The 24,994-nt window shown below is 41.9% G+C and overlaps 1 protein-coding gene across 4 annotated transcripts in view; it reads right to left on the bottom strand.

Annotated features, from left to right (window-relative positions):
* The window catches only part of si:ch211-207d6.2 (sickle tail protein homolog), a 77,814-nt gene extending 58,751 nt beyond the window's left edge, over positions 1-19,063 (bottom strand). For 2 of the 4 annotated variants that reach the window (XM_082960864.1, XM_082960865.1), the window contains exon 1: positions 18,508-19,061. In XM_082960864.1, the coding sequence (XP_082816990.1) occupies positions 18,508-18,733 (226 nt within the window). In that variant the 5' untranslated portion in view covers positions 18,734-19,061. Of the gene's footprint in view, positions 1-18,507 lie in introns of all 4 variants that reach the window. The other 2 variants (XM_082960866.1, XM_082960869.1) reach the window with 2 other exon arrangements.
* Between the last annotated feature and the right edge of the window lie 5,931 nt (positions 19,064-24,994).

Genomic DNA, 24,994 nt, shown 5'->3' with positions numbered 1-24,994 from the left:
GAATAATGCGACACATCTTGTTGACATTTTAAATGGACCTAAAGGTATGCCTTTTCGGTTAAGCAGAAAATGACTTTTAGAATTATGCTGGAAGGGCGGTGTGTGTGTGTGGGGGGGGTTGTGTCACGAGAAACAAATGGCATCAACACAAAGCTGCAGTTTTGTAAGAACGCATCTGTTGTAGTATAATTACAAATCCTGTATAGGAAAGAATTCAATGCTGGGACAATGCGTCATCAAGAGAAGTCTCTTATAGGTTATGTTCAACATAGATGTGCTTCCTGCTCAGAACAATGCCTATCCCACAAGGAAGCCATTCCACGTTGGTTAAGGTTCTGCTGGAAAAACGGACTCCCATCTGCATGTGTTGTTTGTCTGGAAGAAGATTGCTATCTCTTCAATCTAACAGGGGCAGGCCTAAATCAGTAATCAGCCAAAGACTGGAGCAAGTCCCCTCACCTATTAAGCTTTTAAACAGAGTGGATACAAGCAGGACACCTCAGAGGATATCCTCAACCCCACACCTTGAATATACCAGGGAACTGTTATGAGACGTTTTCCACTTACGGCATGGAGGACAAATACACTGAACAAAAATAAAAACACAACATGTAAACTGTTGGTCCCATGTTTCTTGAGCTGAAATAAAAGATCCCATAAATGTTCCATATGCACAAAAAGCTTATTTCTCTTAAATTTTGAGCACAAATGTGTTTACATCCCTGTTAGTGAGCATTTGAAGCACAGAGTGACCGTGACAAGATCCTGAGGCCCATTGTCGTGCCATTCATCCGCCGCCATCACCTAATGTTTCAGCATGATAATGCACGGCTCCATGTCGCAAGGATCTGTACACAATTCCTGGAAGCTGAAAATGTCCCAGTTCTTCCATGGCCTGCATACTCACCAGACATGTCACCCATTAAGCATGTTTGGGATGCTCTGGATAAACGTGTACGACAGTGTATTCCAGTTCACACCACTATCCAGCAACATCGCACAGCCATTGAAGAGGAGTGGGACAACATTCCACAGGCCACAATCAACAGCCTGATCAACTCTATGTGAAGGAAATGTGTCGCACTGCATGAGGCAAATGGTGGTCACACCAGATACTGACTGGTTTTCTGATCCACGCCCTACTTTTTTTTTTTAAGGTATTCGTGACCAACAGATACATATCTGTATTCCCAGTCATGTAAAATCCATAGATTAAGGCCTAATGAATTAATTTAAATTTACCAATTTCCTTATATGAAATGTAACTCAGTAAAATCTTGTTGTTGCATGTTGCGTTTATATTTTTGTTCAGTGTACATCAAAGGGTATGACACACACTGAGGTCAAGGAAGGTCTTACTACAGTCCAGAGGACAGCTGGGCTTGTAACCAGAATATAGCAAGTTCAGGTCCTTTCTGTATCATATCCCAACCCATCCAGTTGGATATAAAATGAAGCAAATGTGTGAGTTTAAATCAGCAAGACTACCTCTGCTTTTATACTCCGGTTATAATGGAAGAGAGCATGAGGCATGCTACCAGGAAACAAAGACAGAAAGCAGAGATTGTAGGCAGGTCAGAGACCCATGTATGAGTCTCAGTTGTAGTCAAGCTGGACTATTTATCTTCCTGGAATTAGGCAAGAGGAGCCGAGGGAGAGAGGGAACTCATTCTGGCATGTGCAATGTGCTGTGAAGCCTCCTCAGGAGGGGGGGTGGGGATGGGCAGGCAGGCAGGGATGTACACAGCTGTTGAGAATTTCCCCAGTGCTTCAATCTTGGCTATGAAACATGTTTTTGTTGATTTATCTGAAACAGTTAAAGAGGCAGGACTATTTTGTTTTCTGTTGCATCATTTGAGTGCACAGTAGTTCCTTAACCTGAAATAGACTATGGGTCAGGAGCTTATGATGAACTGTAGGTCTGGGTTACAAAGCAGAATTACATATGCCTAACTGTAGTGTCAGATTATATTCGGCTATGTGTAGACTTTCTGTATCATATTTTGTTTCTTCAACCAGCTGCACATCGAAGTAACATACAGTATAACACCATGTGAGCTAGACCTACAGTTCATCATAAGCTCCTATGTAGACATACTTGTCAGGAAACATGCTTAGTGTTGTAAGAATTCTCTGCATGTCAAAGTCTCAGACTAATTGATGAGCTTCCAAGGAATGGGCTTAATCCATCTATGTAATACAGTTTCTAAATACAGTAATACCGCTCGGGAACCTTGTCCTCCCTCTTGTCTTTTATCCTGCTATAAATATTTAAGCTTAGCGTTCCCCACTTGACTGAGTGTTTAATTAAGCTAAAACTGGGTATTAGTTGGCTAATACGAGGAATATTATTAAAGTGTCTCTCTTACTACTACCACTGACTGCTGCTTTAGTTCAGGTTCAGTTTACTGGTGATTCCTCGATGACACCTTGGATCATTATTCACTAACATGACAGTCACAGTATCCAGACACATCCACCAGAGGAATACTGCAAAGACCACAGAGACACAAATCAACAGATAAACATTTAGTCTTTACTTAGATTACTTTATGCTATGGCCTTACCTCTTCTCCCTCTCCAGTGAGTATGCCGTATGTACTGATATTCCATGACTTTGTACGCTATTCCCTTAATCACTATGAATTCTGCATTGACAGTGCACACAGTGTTCAGGTCTTTCTGTAGTGCAAGGTTATACGTGGAAAGTTATGGTCAAAACAAACGTGTGTGTGTGTGTGTGTGTTCCTGAGGAAGCTCCATTGTAAAGCTGTCCTCACTTTTTCCAAACACCCTGTTTTCCAGCCTATGAGTGCATGTTGGGAATACATGGCTTAACCAATTAATCAACAAATACATATCTTTACAACATAAGTTCCAGATGGTCAAAGATTGAACATATGTACCTTTATAATACAAATGTACTGTATAATTCTCTTTTTCATAATAATACAAAAGGTTTGATATCATTAGTCTGTCCTCTGTGGGGCCCACCTCCCCCCCCGTTCCCTCTTCACACAGCTGGACTCTGAGGTCAAGGTCATGGTCAAACTGGAAACCCCACCAATAGTTTCCATGAAAACTTTAAAAATAACTACTATTTGGGTCTATTGTTCAAATCAGCATTCATTTTCTATCAGAAGTGAACCTGCAAACCAAGGCCATGCAATCAAGCATAGGAAAATAGGCTAATTCCACAGCGAAGAGTAATGTTTTGTTGTTGTACTTAAATTCATCAGGCTTTGACGTTAGATGTTAGTAAGCGGACTAAAATGTGTCACATTTAGTATTTGAGCTTTCATAAGAACAGAACAAAATTATACAGAACAAAAATATAATTTTCTCTCAATACAGTTTGACCTCCATGCATTCAATTTTCACTGTTGGGTAAACCTAAGACACTCATGGTAGGCTGTATCAACACTCATTTTAAATGTTCCGTTGGGCATCGTTGATATTGTACATGGAGAAAAGCCCTGAAACTGTAGTTTCACATAATTTCATACAAGTAATGCTCTTGCATAGTGCACTGGTTGTATATACAGTGCTTTCGGAAAGTATTCAGACCCCTTGACTTTTTCCACATTGTGTTACGTTACAGCCTTATTCTAAAACTGATTACATTGTTTTTCCCCCACAATACCTCATAATGACAAAGTAAAAAAAAAACATTTTTTTTTTACATTTTTCCAAATGTATTAAAAATTAAAAACAGATATCACATTTACATAGGTATTCAGACCCTTTACTCAGTACTTTGTTGAAGCACCTTTGGCAGCGATTACAGCCTCAAGTCTTCTTGGGTATGATGCTACAAGCTTGACACACCTGTATTTGGGGAGTTTCTCCCCTTCTTCTCTGCAGATCCTCTCAAGCTCTGTCAGGTTGGATGGGGAGCGTAGCTGCACAGCTATTTTCAGGTCTCTCCAGAGATGTTCGATCGGGTTCAAGTCCCGGCTCTGGTTGGGCCACTCAAGGACATTCAGAGACTTGTCCCGAAGCCACCCCTGCATTGTCTTGGCTATGTGCTGAGGGTCGTTGTCCTGTTGGAAGGTGAACCTTCGCCCCAGTCTGAGGTCCTGAGTGCTCTGGAGCAGGTTTTCATCAAGGATCTCTCTGTACTTTGCTCCGTTCATCTTTCCCTCAATCCTGACTTGTCTCCCAGTCCCTGCCGCTGAAAAACATCCTCCCAGCATGATGCTGCCACCACCATGCTTCACCGTAGGGATGGTGCCAGGTTTCCTCCAGATGTGACGCTTGGCATTCAGGCCAAAGAGGTCAACCAGAGAATCTTGTTTCTCATGGTCTGAGAGTCCTTTAGTTGCCTTTTGGCAAACTCCAAGTGGGCTGTGCCTTTCACTGAAGAGTGGCTTCCGTCTGGCCACTCTACCATAAAGGCCTGATTGGTGGAGTGCTGCAGAGATGGTTGTCCTACTGGAAGGTTCTCCCATCTCCACAGAGGAACTCTGGAGTTCTGTCAGAGTGACCATCGGGTTCTTGGTCACCTCCCTGACCAAGGCCCTTCTCCCCCGATTGCTCAGTTTGGCCGGGCGGCCAGCTCGAGGAAGAGTCTTGGTGGTTCCAAACTTCTTCCATTTAAGAATGATGAAGGCCACTGTGTTCTTGGCGACCTTCAAATGGTACCCTTCCTCAGATCTGTGCCACGACACAATCCTATCTCAGAGCTCTATGGACAATTCCTTCAACCTCATGGCTTGGTTTTTGCTCTGACATGCACTGTCAACTGTGGGACCTTATATAGACAGGTGTGTGCCTTTCCAAATCATGTCTAATCAATTGAATTTACCACAGGTGGACTCCAATCAAGTTGTAGAAACATCTCAAGGATGATCAATGGAAACCGGATGCACCTGAGCTCAATTTCGAGTCTCATAGCTAAGGGTCTGAATACTTATGTAAATAAGGTATTTCTGTTTTTTATTTGTCATAATGGGGGCTTGTGTGTAGATTGTTGAGGGGGAAAAAAATATTTAATCCATTTTAGAATAAGGCTGTAATGTAACAAAATGTGGAAAATGTCAACGGGTCTGAATATTTTTCGAATGCACTGTAAGGATATACTGTATTAGGCTATTAAATCGCTCAAATGAATATCATCACATCATTATGATGATTGTAAATGTAGCCTACATGTTCATAAAGAATATTTCATTTTCCTATAGCAGAACATTTGACATTTAGTCTAATATGGCAGCTATACAGTTTTGTTTTTTGGCCCCCCCCAAAACTGCCAATTTTTGTTCAGCAGTTGAATTAATTTAACATGAAAAGCCTGCCAAGTGGATGTGACACTTAAGGTCCACTGTGTGACAGTCCGCACAAGTGGATTGAAGAGTGTTGAGAGAGAGAGACAGTGAGAGAGAAAGAGAGACGCAAGGGAAGCAGCAGATAGAGCCGAGGAGAGGAAAGGAAGCCTAGTCTCGCTCTCTCCTTTTGACAAAGCTGAGCTGATTGATCTAGTTCACTTCTGCCCCGAAGGTGGATCTCTGATCTGCCATGCTGCATTGGTTCACTGACTACACTACACAGCCAGCCAGCGAATGCTTCAGCTTCAACTACATATCGCTTTGCACAATGCTGGAAAATGTCATTATGGTTATGAGGAAGATATTTTTCCGGATGGGTTTTTGTATCCTTATCGCAGAGTAGAGATAACGAGAGAAGGACAACCATGACAATTCGAAGAATTGTATCTCAATGCTGAGAATAAAAAACTTAAGGGTGATGGCACCCTCTACTGGTGGGTCAGATCTTTACTGATTTTGTAAAAGTAACTCTCAATGTCTATCATTGACTAGCATGTCATATTCCAGGACAGAAACACAATGAACACTTCACTCACAAACATATGGACTTCCAAACCAAATACAATACTCCATAAGGTCAAAGTGAAATTATGTTTTTAGACATTTTTACAAATTAATTAAAAATGAAAAGCTGAAATGTCTTGAGTCAATAAGTATTCAACCACTTTGTTAAGGCAAGCCTAAATAAGTTCAGGAGTAACAATCTGCTTAACAAGTCACATAATAAGTTGCATGGACTCACTGTGTGCAATAATAGTGTTTAACATGATTTTTGAATGACTACCTCATCTCTGTACCCTACACACACAATTATATGTAAGGTCCCTCAGTCGAGCAGTGAATTTCAAAACAGACTCAACCACAAAGACCAGGGAGGTTTTCCAATGCCTTGCAAAGAAGGGCACCCATTGGTAGATGGGTAAAAATGCAAAAAAGCAGAGGTTGAATATCCATCCCTTTGAGCATGATGAAGTTATTCATTACACTTTGGATGGTGTATCAATACACCCAGTCACTACAAGGATATAGGCGTCCTTCCTAACTCAGTTGCTGGAAAGGAAAGAAACCACTCAGGGATTTCACCACGAGGCCAATGCTGACTTTAAAACAGAGTTTAATGGCTGTGAAAGGAGAAAACTGAGGATGGATCCACAACATTGTAGTTACTGCACATTACTAACCTAAATGGCAGAATGAAAATAAGGAATCCTGTACCGAGTAAAAATATTCCAAAACATACATTAACTTTATGTCCTGAATACAAAGCATTATGTTTGGGGCAAATCCAACACAACACATTACTGAGTGCCACTCTTCATATTTTCAAGCATGGTGGTGGTTGCTTCATATTATGGGCATGCTTGTCATCAGCAAAGACTAGGGAGTTTTTTAGGATTAAAAGAAACGGATTAGAGCGAAGCACAGGCAAAATCCTTGAGGAAAACCAAGTCCAGTGTGCTTGCCAAAAGACCCTGGGTGTAATGATGTACGCTGAAAGTCGGGAAGCAAGTTCAGAGAGTGATAACATTTAATAAATAAATGAACAAACAAGAAAGATGAACAGCGCACCGACATGAAACAGGAACAATGACGACTGGAGAAGAAACCAAAGGGAGTGACATATAAAGGGCAGGTAATCAAGGAGGTGATGGAGTCCAGATGAGTGTCATTATGTGCCTAACGCTGGTGACAGGTGTGCACCCTAATGAGCAGCCTGGTGACCTAGAGGCCGGAGAGGGAGCACACGTGATACTGGGAGACAAATTCACCTTTCAGCAGGACAAACAAACCTAAAACACACGGCCAAATAAACACTGCTGTTGCTTACCAAGACAACATTGAATGTTCCTGAGTGGCCTAGCTACAGTTTTGACTTAAAACGGCTTTAAAATCTATGACAAGACTGTCTAGCAATGAATATAACAAATTCACAGCTGTAATCAGTTCATGCTGCAAGAGCTCTGATTGGTTGGAGGAAGTCCTCCGGAAGTTGTCATAATTACTGTGTAATTCTATGGAAGGGGGTGAGAACCATGAGCCTCCTAGATTTTGAATTGAAGTCAATGTACCCAGAGGAGGACGGAAGCTAGCTGTCCTCCGGCTACACTATGGTGCTACCCTACAGTGTGCTGTTGAGGTTACTGTACTACCGGACTTCATTGTAAAACAGTGTATTTTAATAAATGATTTGATAATGTGAATATATTTAGTATTTTTATGAAATTCACTGAGGAGGATGGTTCTCCCCTTCCTCCTCTGAGGAGTCGCCACTGATGTATGTGTGTGTGGATGTGTGGATGTCTGTGTGGGTATGTGCGTGAGTGAGTGCATGTGTACTAAGGTGCGGAGAGTCAGTGCAGGTGGTCAGTTCAGTTCAAGTGTTCAGAAGTCTGATTGGTTTGTAGATAGAAACTGTCTCTGAGCCTGTTGGTATTAGACCTCATGTTCCAGTAATGTCTCCCCGACGCTAAGGGAGTGAACAGCTTGTAGCTGGGGTGTGTAAGGTCTTTGATGATGCTGCTGGGACTTCCTCAGGCACCGTTTCAAGTAGATGTCCTGGATTGGTGTTAACACGGCCCCAGTGATGTACTGGGCCGTCTTCACCACCGGCTTTAGGGCCTTACGGTCGTGGACAGAGCAGTTCCTGTACCAGGCTGTGATGCAACCTGTCAGGACGCTCTCGATGGTGCAGCGGTAGTATTGAGAGGACACGAGGTGGCATGTTTCTTCAGCCGCCTTAGGAAGTAGAGGCGCTGTTGTTGTTGGTCCGTGTCAAGGCCTTGGTGATGTGGATGCAGAGGAACTTAAAACTGCTGACTCTCTCTTCTGCAGTCCTGTTGATATGGACATGTTCCCTCCTCTGCTTCCTGTTTTGCGGACATTGAAGGGGAGGTTGTTGTCCTGGCACTACAATGCCAGTTCACCTCCTCCCTATAGGAGAGCTACGCAGTCGTGGATGAACAGGGAGTACAGCAGAGGGCTGAGAACACACCCCTGGGGTGCTTCTGTGTTAAGAGACAGTGTGGATGAGGTGTTGTTGCCAACCCTTTCAGCCTGTGGTATGCTCGTTAGAAAGTCCAGTATCCAGTTCCCAAGGGTAGTGTCTAGACCCAGGGCACTGAGCTTGGTGGCGAACTTGGAGGGAACAATGATGTTGAATGCTGAACTGTAGTCAATGAACAGCATTTTCATGTAGGTGTTCCTCCTGTCCAGATGGGTTAGTGCCATGTAAATAGTGATGGCCTCTCCCATGGATCTGTTGGAGCGGTAGGGAAATTGTAGTCGTTCCAGTGTGCCTGGCATGCTGGCCTTGATGTGGGCTGTGACCAGCCTCTCGAAGCACTTCATGATGACATGGGTGAGTACGACGGGCCAATAGTCATTTGGGCATGTCACCTTGCTTTTCTTGGGCACTGGGACGATGGTCTCCTTGAAGCAAGTGGGGATTACAGCCTGGGACAGGGACAGGTTGAAGATGTCCAATTAGATGCCCGCCAGCTGGTCAGTGCACACACTGATGACGCGGTCAAGGATGCCATCTGGGCCGGCGGCTTTGTGAGTATTCACTCTTTTGAGCTTTCAGCCTCGGAGACCTGGTAGTCCGGAGCACCGAGAGCTATCCTGGACCAAAGTTTAGCAACATGTCGGATGAGATAGCAAAAGCTCAGGTTGCCCAGGCCGGCGGAGATACAAAATCATTCGGCAAAATCATTCGCAAGGAGATTCCTGCAAAAATATTATTTGAAGCGAGCATAGAATATGTTAAGTTCATCTGGTAGGGAGGCTTTGGTGGGTAACACATTGAGTTGTCTTTTTGCGTCCCTAATGGATTTGTGGAGCTCGTACCTGCTTGCCTTGTACATGTCATCTGGGCTCATTCTGCTGACATTGAATGCTGCAGTACAGGCTCTGGAGTTGGGTTAAATGCGGAAGACACATTTTGGTTGAATGCATTCAGTTGTGTAACTGACTAGGTATCCCCTTTCACCTTTCCCGTTTCTCAGCATGGTACGGATTTCTCCGTTCATCCTGGGTTTTTGGCTGGGGTATATCCGGATTGTTATTGTGGGTACAACATCATCAACACATTTCCTAATGAAGCCTATGAATGGCGATGTACAGTACATTCAGTGTCCAGTTTATTAGGTACACCACCTCATTCACGAAAATGGTACGCTCCTACTGACAGTGGGTCATGTGGCTGTGGTTTGCTATAAAAAAAACAGGTAGACAGGCATTGAGGCATTCAGGAACTGTTTGATTGACAGTTAGAATGGGCAAAACGAGTGACCTAAATGGCTTTGAGCGTGGTATGATTGTCAGTGCCAGGCGCGCCAGTTCCAGTATATCAGATATAGCGGGCCTCCTGGGATTTTCACGCAGTGTCTAGGATTTACAGAGACATGTGCAACAAACAAAAAACCTTCAGTCAGTGGCAGTCCTGTAGCTGAAAACAGCTCGTTGATGAGAGGTCGAAGGAGAATGGCAAGAATCATGCAAGATAACAGACGGAACACAAACAGGCAGATATTGGTGCAGTACAACAGTGGTGTGCAGAACAGCACAACTTGCCGGTCCTTGTCACGAATGGGCTATTGCAGCACACGACCACACTGGGCTCCACTCCTATCAGCTAAAAACAAGAAGAAGAGGCTCCAGTGGGCACGCGATCACCAACACTGTACAATTGAGGAGTGGAAAAACATTGCCTGGTCTGACGAATCCCAGTTCCTCTTGTGTCATGCTGATAGAAGAATCAGGATTTGGCATAAGCAGCATGAGTCCATGGCCTCATCCTGCCTGGTGTCAACGGTACAGGCTGCTGGTGGTGGTGTAATGGTGTGGTGAATGTTTTTCTGGCACACGTTAGGTCCCTTGTTTCCATCCCCCGAATAATTCAGGCTGTTCTGGAGGCAAAGGGGTTCTGACCCGGTACTAGATGGGTGTACCTAATAAACTGTTTGTATATTCCTTCATGTAGGAACTATCTTCCTTTATGTGCAATCAGTGAAAGTATTACCATGTTTATCTCTCAATACCACAAGGATGACACAAGTTAAGTTTAGTCTAGTGCTGTAGGTTGGCTATCTTTGAATGCAGCAGGTAATCATTCTTAAAGTCATTACTTAATATACACTTAATATATATATATTTATATACCAATAATGGGGTCAATATTACTAATGGTTTATGTTAAGATTTGTGAAATATTTTCAGCTTTATTTTCATGATATTTCACATTGTTCGTCTGCATAATTTAAATCTAACATTTGCATGAGACAAAGTCCACTTGATCAATAGTTTTTGCTCTAATATCCTATGGTGCGACTGGTGCCATTGACATCTATAGTGCCACAAACTGGTCTGGTGCAGCCATCTAATTTTGCAGTGACTTTATATTCTCACAGCTTCTGAGGACATATACAATATGTTCACATACCAAATTTCATGGCCCCATGTCCATCGATTCAGTTCTTATAGCCCTTGTGAGATATGGTGCCATCTAGTGGTGTAGTGTGCCCAACTTAGCATATGCGCTAACATGCATCTATAGGTACAGTGCGTGCATCTATAGGTACTTTTTTCTCAAAACCATTAAATACTGATGTAATGAGTCTAAATACAACATCTGGAGTGAATCTGATGTATGGTTCACGAGGAGAAGATGATTGCAGATAATTTTGAGCATTAAAGTTACATATGCAAAGAATGAGTTATTTATAGTTTCCAAATTCAGTGTGGTTCATCTTAGGGACATCCATGATATCAATGACAAGTTTGATAGGCCACTGTGGAGTGGATTTACAGTGGTTTAAATGGACATGTAAAATCAGACATGTACCATGGGTAAACATTCCCCAATAATTGTCATTTGGTCTTGTGTTTCATGAGAAGAAGATGTTGGAAGTATTTCTTAGTATATTAGGTCACAGTGCCATCAGAAAGTTGACTTATTTATTGAAAATGAAATACAGAAATATCTAATTTACATACACTATATATACAAAACTATGTGGACACCCCTTGAAATTAGTGGATTCCGCTATTTCAGACACACCCATTGCTGACAGGTGTATAAAATCGACCACACAATCATGCAATCTCCATAGACAAACATTGGCAGTAGAATGGCCTTATTGAAGAGCTCAGTGATTTTCAATGTGTCACCGTCATAGGATTACACCTTCCCAACAAGTCAGTTTGTTAAATGTCTGCCATGCTAGAGCTGTCCTGGTCAACTGTAAGTGCTGTTATTGTGAAGTGGAACATCTAGGAGCAACAACGGCTCAGCCATGAAGTGGTAGGCCACACAAGCTCACAGAACGGGACTGCTGAAGTGCGAAGTGCGTAAAAATAGTCTGTCCTCGGTTGCAACACTCACTACTGGGTTCCAAACTGCCTCTGGAAGTGACGTCAGCAAAATAACTGTTCGTCTGGAGCTTCATGAAATGGGTTTCCATGGCTGAGCAGCCACACATAAGCCTAAAATCACCTTGCACAATGCCAAGCATCGGCTGGAGTGGTGTAAAGCTCGCCGCCATTGGACTCTGGAGCAGTGGAAACGCGTTCTCTGGAATAATGAATCCCGCTTCACCATCTGGTAGTGCGACGGACGCATCTGGGTTTGGCAAATGCCAGGAGAACGCTAGCTACCTGAATGGTCTGGGGATGTTTTTCATGGTTTGGGCTAGGCCCCTTAGAATGTAAAAGTCCTTGAGTGGCCCAGCCAAAGCCCAGATTTGAATTCCATTGAAAATCTGTGGAAAGACTTGAAGGTGCATCTACTGGTATAGTGTGGCCATCTTTTAATGCATCAATGTTATTTTCTCTAACTCTTTAGGGACTATTGTGATGAGTGCAAAGAGCAAATTTGGAGTGAATCTGACTTTTAGTCTACGAGAAGATTTTTTATGATTATTTTAAGCATAAGCGTTCCATAGTCAAAAAAGTTAATTGTTAATAGTTTGCTTTTTTATATCAATGCCAAACTTAACATGGTTCATCATGGTAATGTCTTTGATGACGCCAAAAGGTTTCAGTAGAGAGGATTTACAAAGGATTTAAATGAACACGTAAAATCTGATTTCCTGATTTATCAATAACATTTACATTTACATTTACGTCATTTAGCATACGCTCTTAACCAGAGCGACTTACAAATTGGTGCATTCACCTTATGATATCCAGTGGAACAACCACTTTACAATAGTACATCTATATCTTTTTTGGGGGGGGGGGGGTTAGAAGGATTACTTTATCCTATCCCAGGTATTCCTTAAAGAGGTGGGGTTTCAGGTGTCTCCGGAAGGTGGTGATTGACTCCGCTGTCCTGGCGTCGTGAGGGAGCTTGTTCCACCATTGGGGTACCAGAGCAGCGAACAGTTTTGACTGTAACTCAGCCATCTCTTAATCAATCCCTTAGCTTTTCTCAAACTGCACTGAACAAAACTATAAACGCAACATCAAACAATTTCAAAGATTTTACTGAGTTACAGTTCATACAAGGAAATACAAGTCAATTCAAATAAATTCATTTTTCCCTAATCTATGGATTTCACATGACTAGGCAGGAGCGCAGCCATAGGCCCAACCACTTGGGAGCCAAGCCCACCCACTGGGGAGCCAGTCCCAGCCAATCGGAATTAGTTTTTCTCTTTATAACAGACAGAAAAAGTCTGCGGTTGTGAGGCCGGTTAGATGTACTGCCAAATTCTCTAAAACAACGTTTGAGGTGGCTTATGGTAGAGAAATTAACCTTCAATTAGGAGAAATGCTCAGTAACAGGGATGTAAACACATTTGTGCACAACTTTTTGTGCGTATGGAACATTTCTGTGATTTCTTTATTTTAGCTCATGAGACATGGGACCAACACTTTACATGTTGCGTTATATTTTTGTTCAGTATAAGTTAGGAGGTAACATGGGTCTACATACCCGAATTTGGTGTTATTTGGACTTAAGGTTCATGAGAAGCTTTCCAAAATGTCCAGGTTGGAGGAAAATCTGTCCTAACAGAATTTATGGGTCCTTGAGGCAAATTTGTTCAGCATGAAGAAATACACCTACATACAGTACAAAGTTTCAAGCCTCTAGGTCAAACGGGGCGACGGATATTTGGGTTTAAGTGAGACCGCATATAGGCCAATTGGTGCCATTCTTTTTGACCAAGTTACTCATGGCCTCTACATACAAAGTCAAATAACTCAAGTATAGATTGGTAATTAGAAAATAAGTTACCAAGCTACAGTATACTTTAGTTATTTGATCAATGAAAAAAAAAACATCTGAGAAGAACAACAGAATCCTGTGAACAACAGAATCCTATAAAGGCAGTCTGGTCTAGAGGAGGCAGACTACATATTGTTGATATTGTGAGACTTATCTGATGCACTTCACTGAGTCTGAAGGCTTGGACATTCAGCCTTGAAAATATGCTATGAAATAGTATGTGACAAGGTTTTATAAACCCTCATGAGCTAGAAAAAAAATATCTTATGAGACCGTTTTGAAAGATGAGTCCTGGGAGAGCAAAGCAATAGCGTAGTAATATTTTACTCTTCCTTTCTGTCTGCTCACAAGGCTACTTCCCCATCCTTTTAAGACCCCTCGTTCACTAGTTATGCATCCCAAATGGATCCCTTTTCCTATGTAGTGCACCAAGGGATCTGGTCAAAAGTAGTTCCCTGTGTAGGGAATAGGATGCCATTTGGAAAGAGCCTAGCTCTATCAACTCATACAGCCCTACTGATCACTGACTTTAACACAAGTTATCCCAAGGATTTCCCCTCCCCTTTTTACACTCCTGAAGGATGTTGGCTTGTCTGTTAAGTGAATTTTCACTTATCTTTCAATTATCTAGATTGCCCAACAATTTAATCAAAAACCTATTCCCGTATCCATCTCATGTAAAGACATGGGGAGGTACGCCACACCCGCTTTAAATCAAAACCTGTGTTCAATGTAATTTACTTAATTGACCCTTCAGTCAGTTTTCAAAGATGTTGAGAGGGTGGAATTGATGTGCTGCCTGAAATAGCCTATAGCCTACTATATACAGTATAACACTGTTGGCATACTGTAGCAATAAAACACCTAATAAACACAGACTTTCACAATAATCGATGCCTCGCATGACATCAACCTGTTGCTTGGTTCAGGGTAGCATTTTATAAATAGCATAGAAGTCTGAACTGATCCTTTACGGTTTAATACTAATAATACATGCCCTATTATGCTCATTATCAGCTGTTATTAACTTTGCCAACCACAGTTTCCAAATACATTTTCTTTATAGGTAATTTGGCATGCTATCACAAAGACTAGGTAAATACATTTTAAGTACAATAGTTTCAGTAACCTCGTGTGAACTTGACCAAACATGGCTTTAGGGTACGCTCTAATCAGTTTATACAGAATGTGCTTATTCTTCTCTCCCTAGCTTGTTCATCCTTGTTGCATGACTTAGATCTCACATTATGCCCCCAGCCACTAGTATGCGGGGGAGTGTTTTTAATAACTGTCTTGGTGGGGGCTGTCAAGCATATGGTGTGCAACAAAACGTTACAACAATAAAAGCATGTAACATGAATGTCCTTACATACTTACTGTAACAGGTTATGGACATCAAGAGAGAGGGACATCCAGAATTTGTATTACATTTTTTTTTAGCCTGGGTGGCTCTATTAGCTACAATAACATACAGCTACAGGCTGTGTGTACGCTCCTCTGTTGGCCTGTGAATCTACCAGAGGGAAGAAAAACAAACGGCAATGAAAACTTTCATTTTAAAGGGTTCTTTTAAAGTAAATATCTGCAGGGTAGCTGGGTAGTTACTTAAGGCAATCTGAGTCAATCATAAACTTGGAAGAGAAGGGGCACAGTTCTAGTTATAAGGAGTAATTTGGAGAATTAGGGATGGTTTTCCGAATGGGAGAGCAGGAATTTCTATTGTTTATGAGAACATTGGCCTCGATGATGTCATCTGTATGCATCTCATCCCGAGACTAAACCAAAGCCACAGAAATAGCCATGTCACGCCAGTATCACCTAAATCATTATTAACAAGGAAACAAAATGAAGTCTAAATCAACTGAGCAGCTGTTTCAGATGTTGTGTTGAGTTCATGAAAGCATGCATCACTGTTGTGGCTATAAAAAAGACACATGTCATTAGGGCTGTAGTGTAGAGGCTGTAGAGGTGGGAGGTGGGGGTTGGGACGGACGGGACCGGGCAGATTTCCGTCTGATCTGAAATCACGCAGCTGTCAGAGCGAATCAGAATCAAGGTCTGCGAGCTAGGCTGCTGCCTGAGATGACACAAGGATTGCCATAATTAACAGATCACATGGGTTACGTAACTGAAAATGAAGTGCCTTGGTCAAAATGAAAAAGGTCTGTTAGATCCAATAATGATGCACAGATGAGGGTTTTTTAGGCAATAAAGAATACAATGTAATGAAAAAAGTATAATTCACATCCTAAATCCATTTCTACTCCACATCATGACAAACAGTCTTCATGTTGCAATTGACAGAGCACTTAGGTTAAATTTCACAAGAGGATTGTACATTTCAGTGGATCATTATTCTGATAATAATACCATCAGATTTGCCCATTAGTTTAATCTAGTGGATATTGATGTTTAAAAGTATGAACTTTAAAACCTGTCAACACTTGCTCAAAAACCCATCTCGATCTTTGGAGACAAGGTGTTGATGAAGACACCAGTATCTTTATCTAAAAAACAGGCATCCACTTTGAAGCTGAAACCTGAGAAAGCCTGTTGAGAACTGTCTTTTCTTTAACCCTATCAGCCCCAAGACCCCAGCAAAAAATGGGCATTTCATTTATCTGCGTGTCCCCCCTTATATTTAGCCTCTCAATTAAGTGTTTTACAATTATTTTCAGGACAACCAGGGCTACAAATAGAACAGATAACAATTTGACATAAACAGTTACATTCAAGGTCCGCCAAAGCAAAAACCTGATAACAATTCATTTATATGAATACTGTAAGTATGGAAATTGTTTGCTCAATGGGAAATGAATATCTAACTACTCAATGACAACTGTGTGGAGTGTGGAGTTTGTGACAGCAACTATGTGAGCTTATTACAGTATCATAGACACTACAGTATGTCCTGTGATTTCCTATGATCTTCTATGTAGACGAACCCCTTACCTTCTAACGACTCTTGTTTAGCTTGAGAGTCATAGAGCAAAATGTGCGTGTTCGTGGGAGTCTCAGATTTTCATAGATTGCTTTTAATAGTTTGTAGCTCAAATCATTTGGACTCCACAGACAATTTTGTAAAAAGACCAGGCCCCGCGGCTCCTTCGGGATCTGTCCTTGTCTCACAAACACCACTGTAGCTCAGCCCCCGTTAATCACACAGGCTAATGGTTGGTATCTACGGATGCAGAAAAAAATATACGAATCCAATGGTACAACCCAGTCTGTAGCTTAAACAGCCAATGTATAAAAGGGGTTAAAAGGCACAAAAGTCATCCGGTTAATACTACAGTTTTGGGTGATCTTGCAGCTTAGATATTGACATATGCACTGATAATTACCACCAGACTGTGTCCAGTGGCAGGCATTGAGATGCGCCAAAAGATTTAGATCAAAAGAAAACGGTATAATTATTATTTGACAGAAAATATATGGAGCAACTGGCAGCAACATGGTGAATTGTGAGTAGCTACAACTTACATTTGAATATTAGAATTGACAATACTAACTAAAACACAATAAACAACAGATGTAGACAATGAAAGATGAGATCATCATCAACTGTTAAGCAGGCGAACCATGGCTGGGATGGCCCTCATGATGAATCATTCACACACTAAAACTCAACAGGTTATTTACTCCCAACTAAATTGCTAGACTACTATCACTCACGATAGAAGACCAGGTTCAGTACTATTCTATTCTATTTTAAGTCTACTCTATGTCACTTGCATGTGACAGCAAGTGTGAGAGGATTTTAAGCCGAGGGCTCAGTGTGAGAAATAGAGTTTGTCACAATGTATGGAGAAAGGGAAGGCATTTCAAAAATAGGCTGGTTAAAGGGTAGTTTAGCAGAACAGTCTTGTATCATGTCCTGAGAGGAGAGCAGAGGATTAGTGTTCAGATCTTTCTACAAATACATGGTGTTAAGCCTGCCACTGGCAGCAACTGACGATTGATAGACAGCCACAGGAAATGTCATCTGTTAGCTATAGGCCATGTATCGCAGCCATTGTTTGTCAGCTCAAATTATATATTAAACCTAGAGGGAACCTGAGTTCACTCACAGCCTCATTTGTACCCTGGATAGTGTGAGAAATGTTTTTTCTCTATGCGACTGATTCCAGCTGCAGAGTTGGCAAGGTTAAATTCAAAACGGTACAATTTGCAATCAGAGGGTCTGCAGCAGCAGTTGCTTTTGAACCGGGGCAGGAGATTAACCCAACTTTACTGAAAGAGAATGTGATGATAAGAGGGGGAATGTAACTAATCAGCACAATGAGAGCTAAAAGGGTTGACCCCAGGGCTTAATCCACTGGCCGCTGAGGGGGCCTAGGCAGAACAATGTGGCCAGACTCGTGCTTCACCCAGGAATGCATGACAATACAAAATAGCCCTCTGACAAGGTGATCTAAGCCCTCCACATACTGTACAGTAATTGTGTATCTCTGTCTGTCTGTCTGTCTGTCTGTCTGTCTGTCTGTCTGTCTGTCTGTCTGTCTGTCTGTCTGTCTGTCTGTCTGTCTGTCTGTCTGTCTGTCTGTCTGTCTGTCTGTCTGTCTGTCTGCCTGCCTGCCTGCCTGCCTGCCTGCCTGCCTGCCTGCCTGCCTGCCTGCCTGCCTGCCTGCCTGCCTGCCTGCCTGTCTGCCTGTCTGTGTGTCAGCGTGTAGGTGAGGGCGATAAAGAGAGTGTGAGAGTGTTGGTGGGGTGATCATGACTGATGCACAGAGGCATGTACTGTTGGCTACAGTAGCACTGTAACACTATACATAATCAGATTTCATTTGTGGTGTATTGACTTTGACACAATGTCATTGTCAATACAATATCCTATGGCTCATACAGTACATCATCAGAAAACAATGAGTTAGTAAATTACTGCTAAAGTCTTGCAGTACAGTAGTAAGTGCCTTAGACTATAAGCTTAAAGACTTTGAGAGTTCCTACCTTTGGGTGTGATGGAGCCGGACTGTTGGTGTCCTTCCTCCAGGGGTGTCTGCTGGACAGGTTTGGGTCTCACTACATGTAGGTTCCCCTCACTCCCAGCCCTCATCAGCCTCTCCCCGACCCGCAGCATACAGGAGCGGTTACCCACCGGGCAATCCTTCCTCTGAGAGGGCTGCTTGGACCCTGCCGATGAGGGTCTGCCCAGCCTGGACGACTTGGATGTCATCTTTCCACCGTCAACACGAATTCCGGTCAGATACTCCAGGACGTCTTGTATATCCGTCTAGCTGGCTCCTCTCTCTCACACACTTCTGTCAGTCTGTCAGTCCAGTTGGTAATCAAACTCTCAGTAGTCTGAGTGCCAAGCCTTGAGCGGACACGGAGGATTAGCTGTCTGTCGCCTACAAGAAAAAAGTATCTTTAGACAAAGCCCAGCTCCTTAGTTAGATAGGACGTACATGTGCACTCTGCTGTGCTGTGCCTTGCAGTACAACGGTCTGTGAGTCTGCATTGGGAGAGTCAGAAGCCTCACAAGCGCTCTCTGTGTCGCTGACCTATTGCTGTTTTTCTCTCTCTCTCTCTCTCTCTCTCTCTCTCTCTCTCTCTCTTATTGCTGTTGCTGTCCCTCTTTCGCTCTCATATTGCTGTCCCCCCCCCCCTCTCTCTCTCTCTCTCTCTTTCTCTCTCTCTTATTGCTGTCCCTCTTTCTCTCTCATATTGCTGTCCCCCCCCTCTCTCTCTCTGTTAATCTCTTCACATGCTTATAGTAAATTATGCTTAGATGATCCCACACTGGTGACAAATTACCTCTAATCTAGTCGAACGGATGCCAGGGTAAAGGTAAAACCCTTCCTTAATATGAAGGTAATCTCAGCACGGAATGTTTAGCCTACACAGTATTAATGGCATAAGGTTGCAGAGAGCACAGATGATTACAGTTTGACAGTTGTCCTGGTTCTGCTGAGTAGGCATGGATGCCAGCGCATGCAGGCAGCTACAACCTTACTAAGTAGTGTGTAGTGAGCTCTGCTCTCTGATAGGCTGCCTCAGGGAAATCTGCTTGCTAGTTAGTAGAGAGTTCACATCATCAGAGACGACAGATATAGAGGTAAACTAACAGATAAGTTGTAATTTAAGATAATGGTAGGCTACATAGAGACAACAGGGAATTGGTTCATTGTTAGAATATCTCTGAATAATTAGTGTTTTTTTTGGGACAAAATCCAAAGAGTTGATGTGGGTTTAGATGACAGGAGAGATTGGATGTGTTAGAACATGCCATGACAGAAAACAGTAACAACTAAAATACAGATAAATAGAATATATTACAAGTAAATAAAAAAGCTGGTTGTATATCAAATATAACATCTTATTTGGCAATAAAAGGTCAGCTAAAACACCTTACTGTAGCATAGCGTGCACATGTCAAAATCCACCTGAATAACATGACATGAAAGCCTTTATAGAAAATCAAACCCCAGTAGAACCAACCCAGACAAATCTGAAATGGGTAAAAAAAAATCAAAAAACACCACGGGCAAGTGTCACACCCTGATCTGTTACACCTGACTTTGTGATTGTCTCCACCCACCTCCAGATGTCACCTGTTTTCCCCATTATCCCGGGTGTTTTTTATCCCTGTGTTTCCTGTCTCTGTGCCAGTTCGTCTTGTTTTGCCAAGTGAACCAGGGGTTTTCCTAGCTCCTATTTTTGCCAGTCTCTGTTTTTTCCTAGCCCTCCTGGTTTTGACCCTTCCCTGTCCTGACGCCAAATCTGCCTGCCTGACCACTCTGCCTGTCCTGACCTCGAGCCTGCCTGTCGCCTTGTACTGTTTGGACTCGAACCTGATCACTGAACCCCTGCCTGTCCTGACCTCGAGCCTGCCTATCGCCTGGTACTGTTTGGACTCGGACCTGGTTAATGAACTCTCGCCTGTCTCCGACCAGCCTTTTGCCTGCCCCTTTTTGTTATAATAAATATCAGAGCTCAACCATCTGCCTCCTGTGTCTGCATCTGGGTCTCGCCTTGTGCCCTTATAGCAAGAGACATAATGCAGATGTGCTGCCATGCGAGCCAGTACCCTGTCCTTCCCTCGTTGGACGGGTCAGGAGCATTCAGGAAGTATAACTGACCCAGTTATGCTCCCAGCCTCCATAGCTTAAAGAAAATTAGGATGTGACAGTCAGATAAACAGAGCCAGGAAATCACAAATGAAAGGCATCACGTCAACTGAATACAATCTCTAAGCCTTCTCTGTGGGCACATTTACAAAACATACATATGTAACAACTTATCCTAAATGTTTGGTTGGGGTTAGTTTAAACATAATAATGATAGATGATCTTTAAATAATTCCTTCTATTAAAAGAGTATCTGTAGGTTATTGCGGTGAAATTCATCTGTCTGTGTTGCTGGTTGGAACTATCCTTATAGCCACATAAACCAACAGTACAGGACCTAAATGTGGGGTAATGGACTGTGGTTCAGCCCTGTGGCTCAGCTTCTCACTAAACCAGTGATCTCCACTCTCCCTATCCTACTGGACCTCCTGGAGTTAAACTAAATGATCTGTATTACAATCCTCTATAAAGTCCTGGCCACTTCACAGTTAAATGACCCAGTTCAATCATATAGAATAAGGGACCAATTCTCTCTGTAGTGGTGGTGGAGGAAGATAATCTTCCATTGGACTGTTCCCTCATCATGATACTGACACGGGATGGTCAAACTTCATCACCACAGGAACAGCCCTGGGTGGCTCCATGGCATTTGGTCATGAGAAAGCATTGCATTGGTAACAGTCCCTAAATACTGGTGACTTAATATTTATATGGTACTGAAACATTGAAAACAACTACTGCCATAACCATTTCTGTTGGTGAAAATGGGTTTCTGAAATTCTTACCTTGAAATTGTACGCTAAACATGTCTTGAAGACTATTATTGTCTTCAATAAGAGTAGACCGACCCCCAGACTATCCAAATAATTCCTCAATGTTATATTCATAAACAGGACAGTCACAACTAAGTATACTATTTATTGACAAAACCTTTCACATGTAGACTGTTTATTTTTTAAATCACTGCCCCCAAAATGACCCATCGTGCGATTTTCCCGAGACCAATTTAAATGTCATTGGCTACTACGTGCTAAAACACTCACTGGTGTAAAGTACTTAAGTCGTTTTTTGGGGTGTCTTTACTATACATTTTTTTTTACAACTTTTACTTCACTACATTCCTAAAAAAAAGAATGTACTTTTTACTCCATACATTTTCGCTGACACCCAAAAAGTACTTGTTACATTTTGAATGCTTAGAAGGACAGGGAAATGGTCTAAGTCACACTTATCAAGAGAACATCCCTTGTCATCCCTACTGCTTCTGATCTGGCGGACTCACTAAACACACATGCATCATTTGTAAATGTCTGAGTGTTGGTGTGTACCCCTGGCTAGCCGTCAATTAAAAAAATAAGAAAACGGTGCCGTATGGTTTGCTTAATATAAAGAATGTGAAATGATTTATACTTTTACTTTTGATACTTAAGCATATTTGAGCAATTCTACTGGGTGACTTTCACTTTTACTTGAGTCATTTTCTGTTAAGGTATCTTTACTTTTACTCAAGTATGACAATTGGGTACTTTTTCCACCACTATGTTTCCAAAACACTATGTTCTAAAGTGTACACGCAGTATATGCAATACAGAAGCATAGGACCATATACTGTAGATAAGATGCATCATTAATTGTCATCATAATAATTAAGATCACTGTCCTGGCTCTCTGTGTCATGTATAGGTTTGTGGTCTATTTGCAGGCTAATGTCCCAAAATATCTCCCACAACATGTTACAGAGGGAGACAGTTTCTGCTGTCATGATTCTCTGAAGCAAGAATAAAATGGCTTTAATAGGGGTTTATTTTCAGCAGTCCCTTCATGTCTTGAGGAAGGGCCAAGGGGGTTTCCCTAGCCCTGAGAAAGGGTATACACACACAGGCAAGGAAGCACACAGAGGTCCCTAGCTATCCTCTTAGGGTTATAGGAATATAACCTGTCACAAGTAGTATAACCAGTATGTGGTGGGCACTTGAGTGGGCACTGTTTTACAATGGGGCAATTTGATCAATTCAAAACTAAATAAAGCCTTGTATAGAAACGGCAGAAACATTATAGGGAATGCTTAAACATTTATACCACTGAGGGTTAAACATCACCTTTATGTAGCTAGTAGTGAATGACAGGTGTTGATAGCGTGACACGTTCTGTGCTTTTCACAGCACATTGCTCACACAGGCTATAGGGTGATTTTTTCAATGTAAGTGAATGTTAGTATGTACTGTATTCTTAAATATCCCAAATCTATTGAGAACCAGAAAATTGTAGCTCTACTCTGGTTTTGTTATTGATACTGAATTACTTATTTCAGGTGGGGTCCTGGAACCAGCATTTTTTTTAAAGAACTGTCTTCTCAGAGCTCTCTCTGGGGCCCTCGTGTGGTCATACATGTATCATATTTGGTACATTTTTCAGACCCTTTCTAAAATGATTTGCCGTTGGAAGAAGCCTCACCTCTGATTACACCAGTTTTACCTTACAGTAGTCATATACTATGCCAAGTACCAAAACATTACATTATATGCAACATTAACTTGTTGGTTTCTGAATGAAACCAACAAACCATGCAGCTCTTTTCAGGAGGACTCAGAGAAACAGAGGGCCTTTTATTCCTGCTTGCCAAGTGACTTATGGTTTAATGATTTTATTCCCACTCTTGGCCACAGAAACTGATGGATGCGTCCAGGAGAGTTTACTATCACAGAGAAATGACAGAGGACAAGAAGGGAGGAAATATATTAAAATAAAGTGTTTCCTCTCCACTAGGCCCTGATGTAAAAGTGACGCCAATTCAGTCATTTTCTCCACAGACTGGGCATAAAATGGTTGTGTGTCATAATCATAAAGGAACCGTTCTAGTTTCTTTATGTAATTGAAGCACATTGTAATGGTCTCAACTAAGAAGGGATATAATATGGCTGAGGCTCCTCTTCTCAAAAGGCTTGTGACCATTTGAGATCCTATTGCTATGCCTGTGATGTCATCACATAAAACATCAGAGATTATGTTGGGGGGAACAGATGATATAATATTATGGAACTAAAATATTTGTAGTCTGAATCATATACAATTAGTATTCTACCCCCTAAAATCAGTTTTAAACCTTCTGTATGACAACACTCCTCTGCTCCCACAAACAAACCATATGTCAGATTAAAACCTCAAAGTGTCAGATGCTCCTAACCCTCTGACTAAGTAATTACTTTTTTTATTTGCATATGGAGGCTTCGCAGTTCGGATTATTTTAGTATGGGACGCCATTTGTTCCAAATATTCACATTTCCTCTGTTGTGATGTTATTGTCGCTGGCTATTGTGGGTGGGCTGGCCTAAAAAAGCTTTGTTTTGATTTATTTTCCATCCAATCTGGCCCTCTGTGTGTGGACCATGTTGTGATCCCATGGGGTTAATTTGCTGACTCTGTCCCCTTAACACATCGCCTGCTGTGGGCTCTGTCTGCCTCTGAATGATTGGGTCATGTGCTGCTAGGCTTAATCTACTTTGTGCCTGGGGTATTTAGTGATTTCATCATGCCTTGGCTTTCCCCACTTGAGTTATGATGTCAATTTTTACTCTCTAGTCTATTTTATAGGCTGCAGCTATGTGAGGTGATATTTTGGATGTTTCAGATTTTTTGTCTCAAAGCAGATGGCACTTGATTCTGATTAAATCACACAGTAATAAATGGAAAATATGGATGTTGATCATTTTACATTTCTTAGAATTTGTATTTGTTTTAGGATTCAATACTGCTAACATGCTATGCTGCTTGGAAATGAAATTGTTTACATTATGGCGACAGCGCTGTTGGATAATTGGCTGAGTGCCCAACTCTGCCTAGGTTGGTTGATAAAAAAAACAACAGCTTTGCTGACTTGAATAGAACAGAGAATTAATAATATCAAATACTGGGGTACTGCTTAACAAATGCCATGCAAGCTGTTGTGTTTATTATCATTACAAATGTGTTACTTAAGCCTACAGATTACAAATGTAACTTTACCACAATTCGCATCAACAGATTGACTCATGCAGCCTTTGCCTAAACGACAAATGTGATAAATGTGCAGTTTATTGTTGCAAGATTTAATTCCCCAATGAGGTACTATCCTATCACCACTAGAGGGCAACATGTATTCTAAAACTCTGCACCATCAAATCACTGTTACAAAGGGAGAATCTAAATTGGAATTCTGTCCTCTCCTCGCCTCCGCTTGAAAAAGGTCAAAGGTAATCAGATGTGCAGAGAAAACGTGGATACTAATGTGCTTGTATGAAATGAAACTCTCCTTCATCTCTCCTGAGGGCTCCTGAGTGGCGCAGTGGTCTAAGGCACTGCATCTCAGTGCTAGAGGCATCACTACAGAC

Source organism: Salmo salar, chromosome 14 (genome assembly GCF_965601325.2).
Source record: "Salmo salar chromosome 14, fSalSal1, whole genome shotgun sequence".
Taxonomy (NCBI): Eukaryota; Metazoa; Chordata; class Actinopteri; order Salmoniformes; family Salmonidae; genus Salmo; species Salmo salar.
This window is presented reverse-complemented; position numbering and strand designations above follow the sequence as displayed.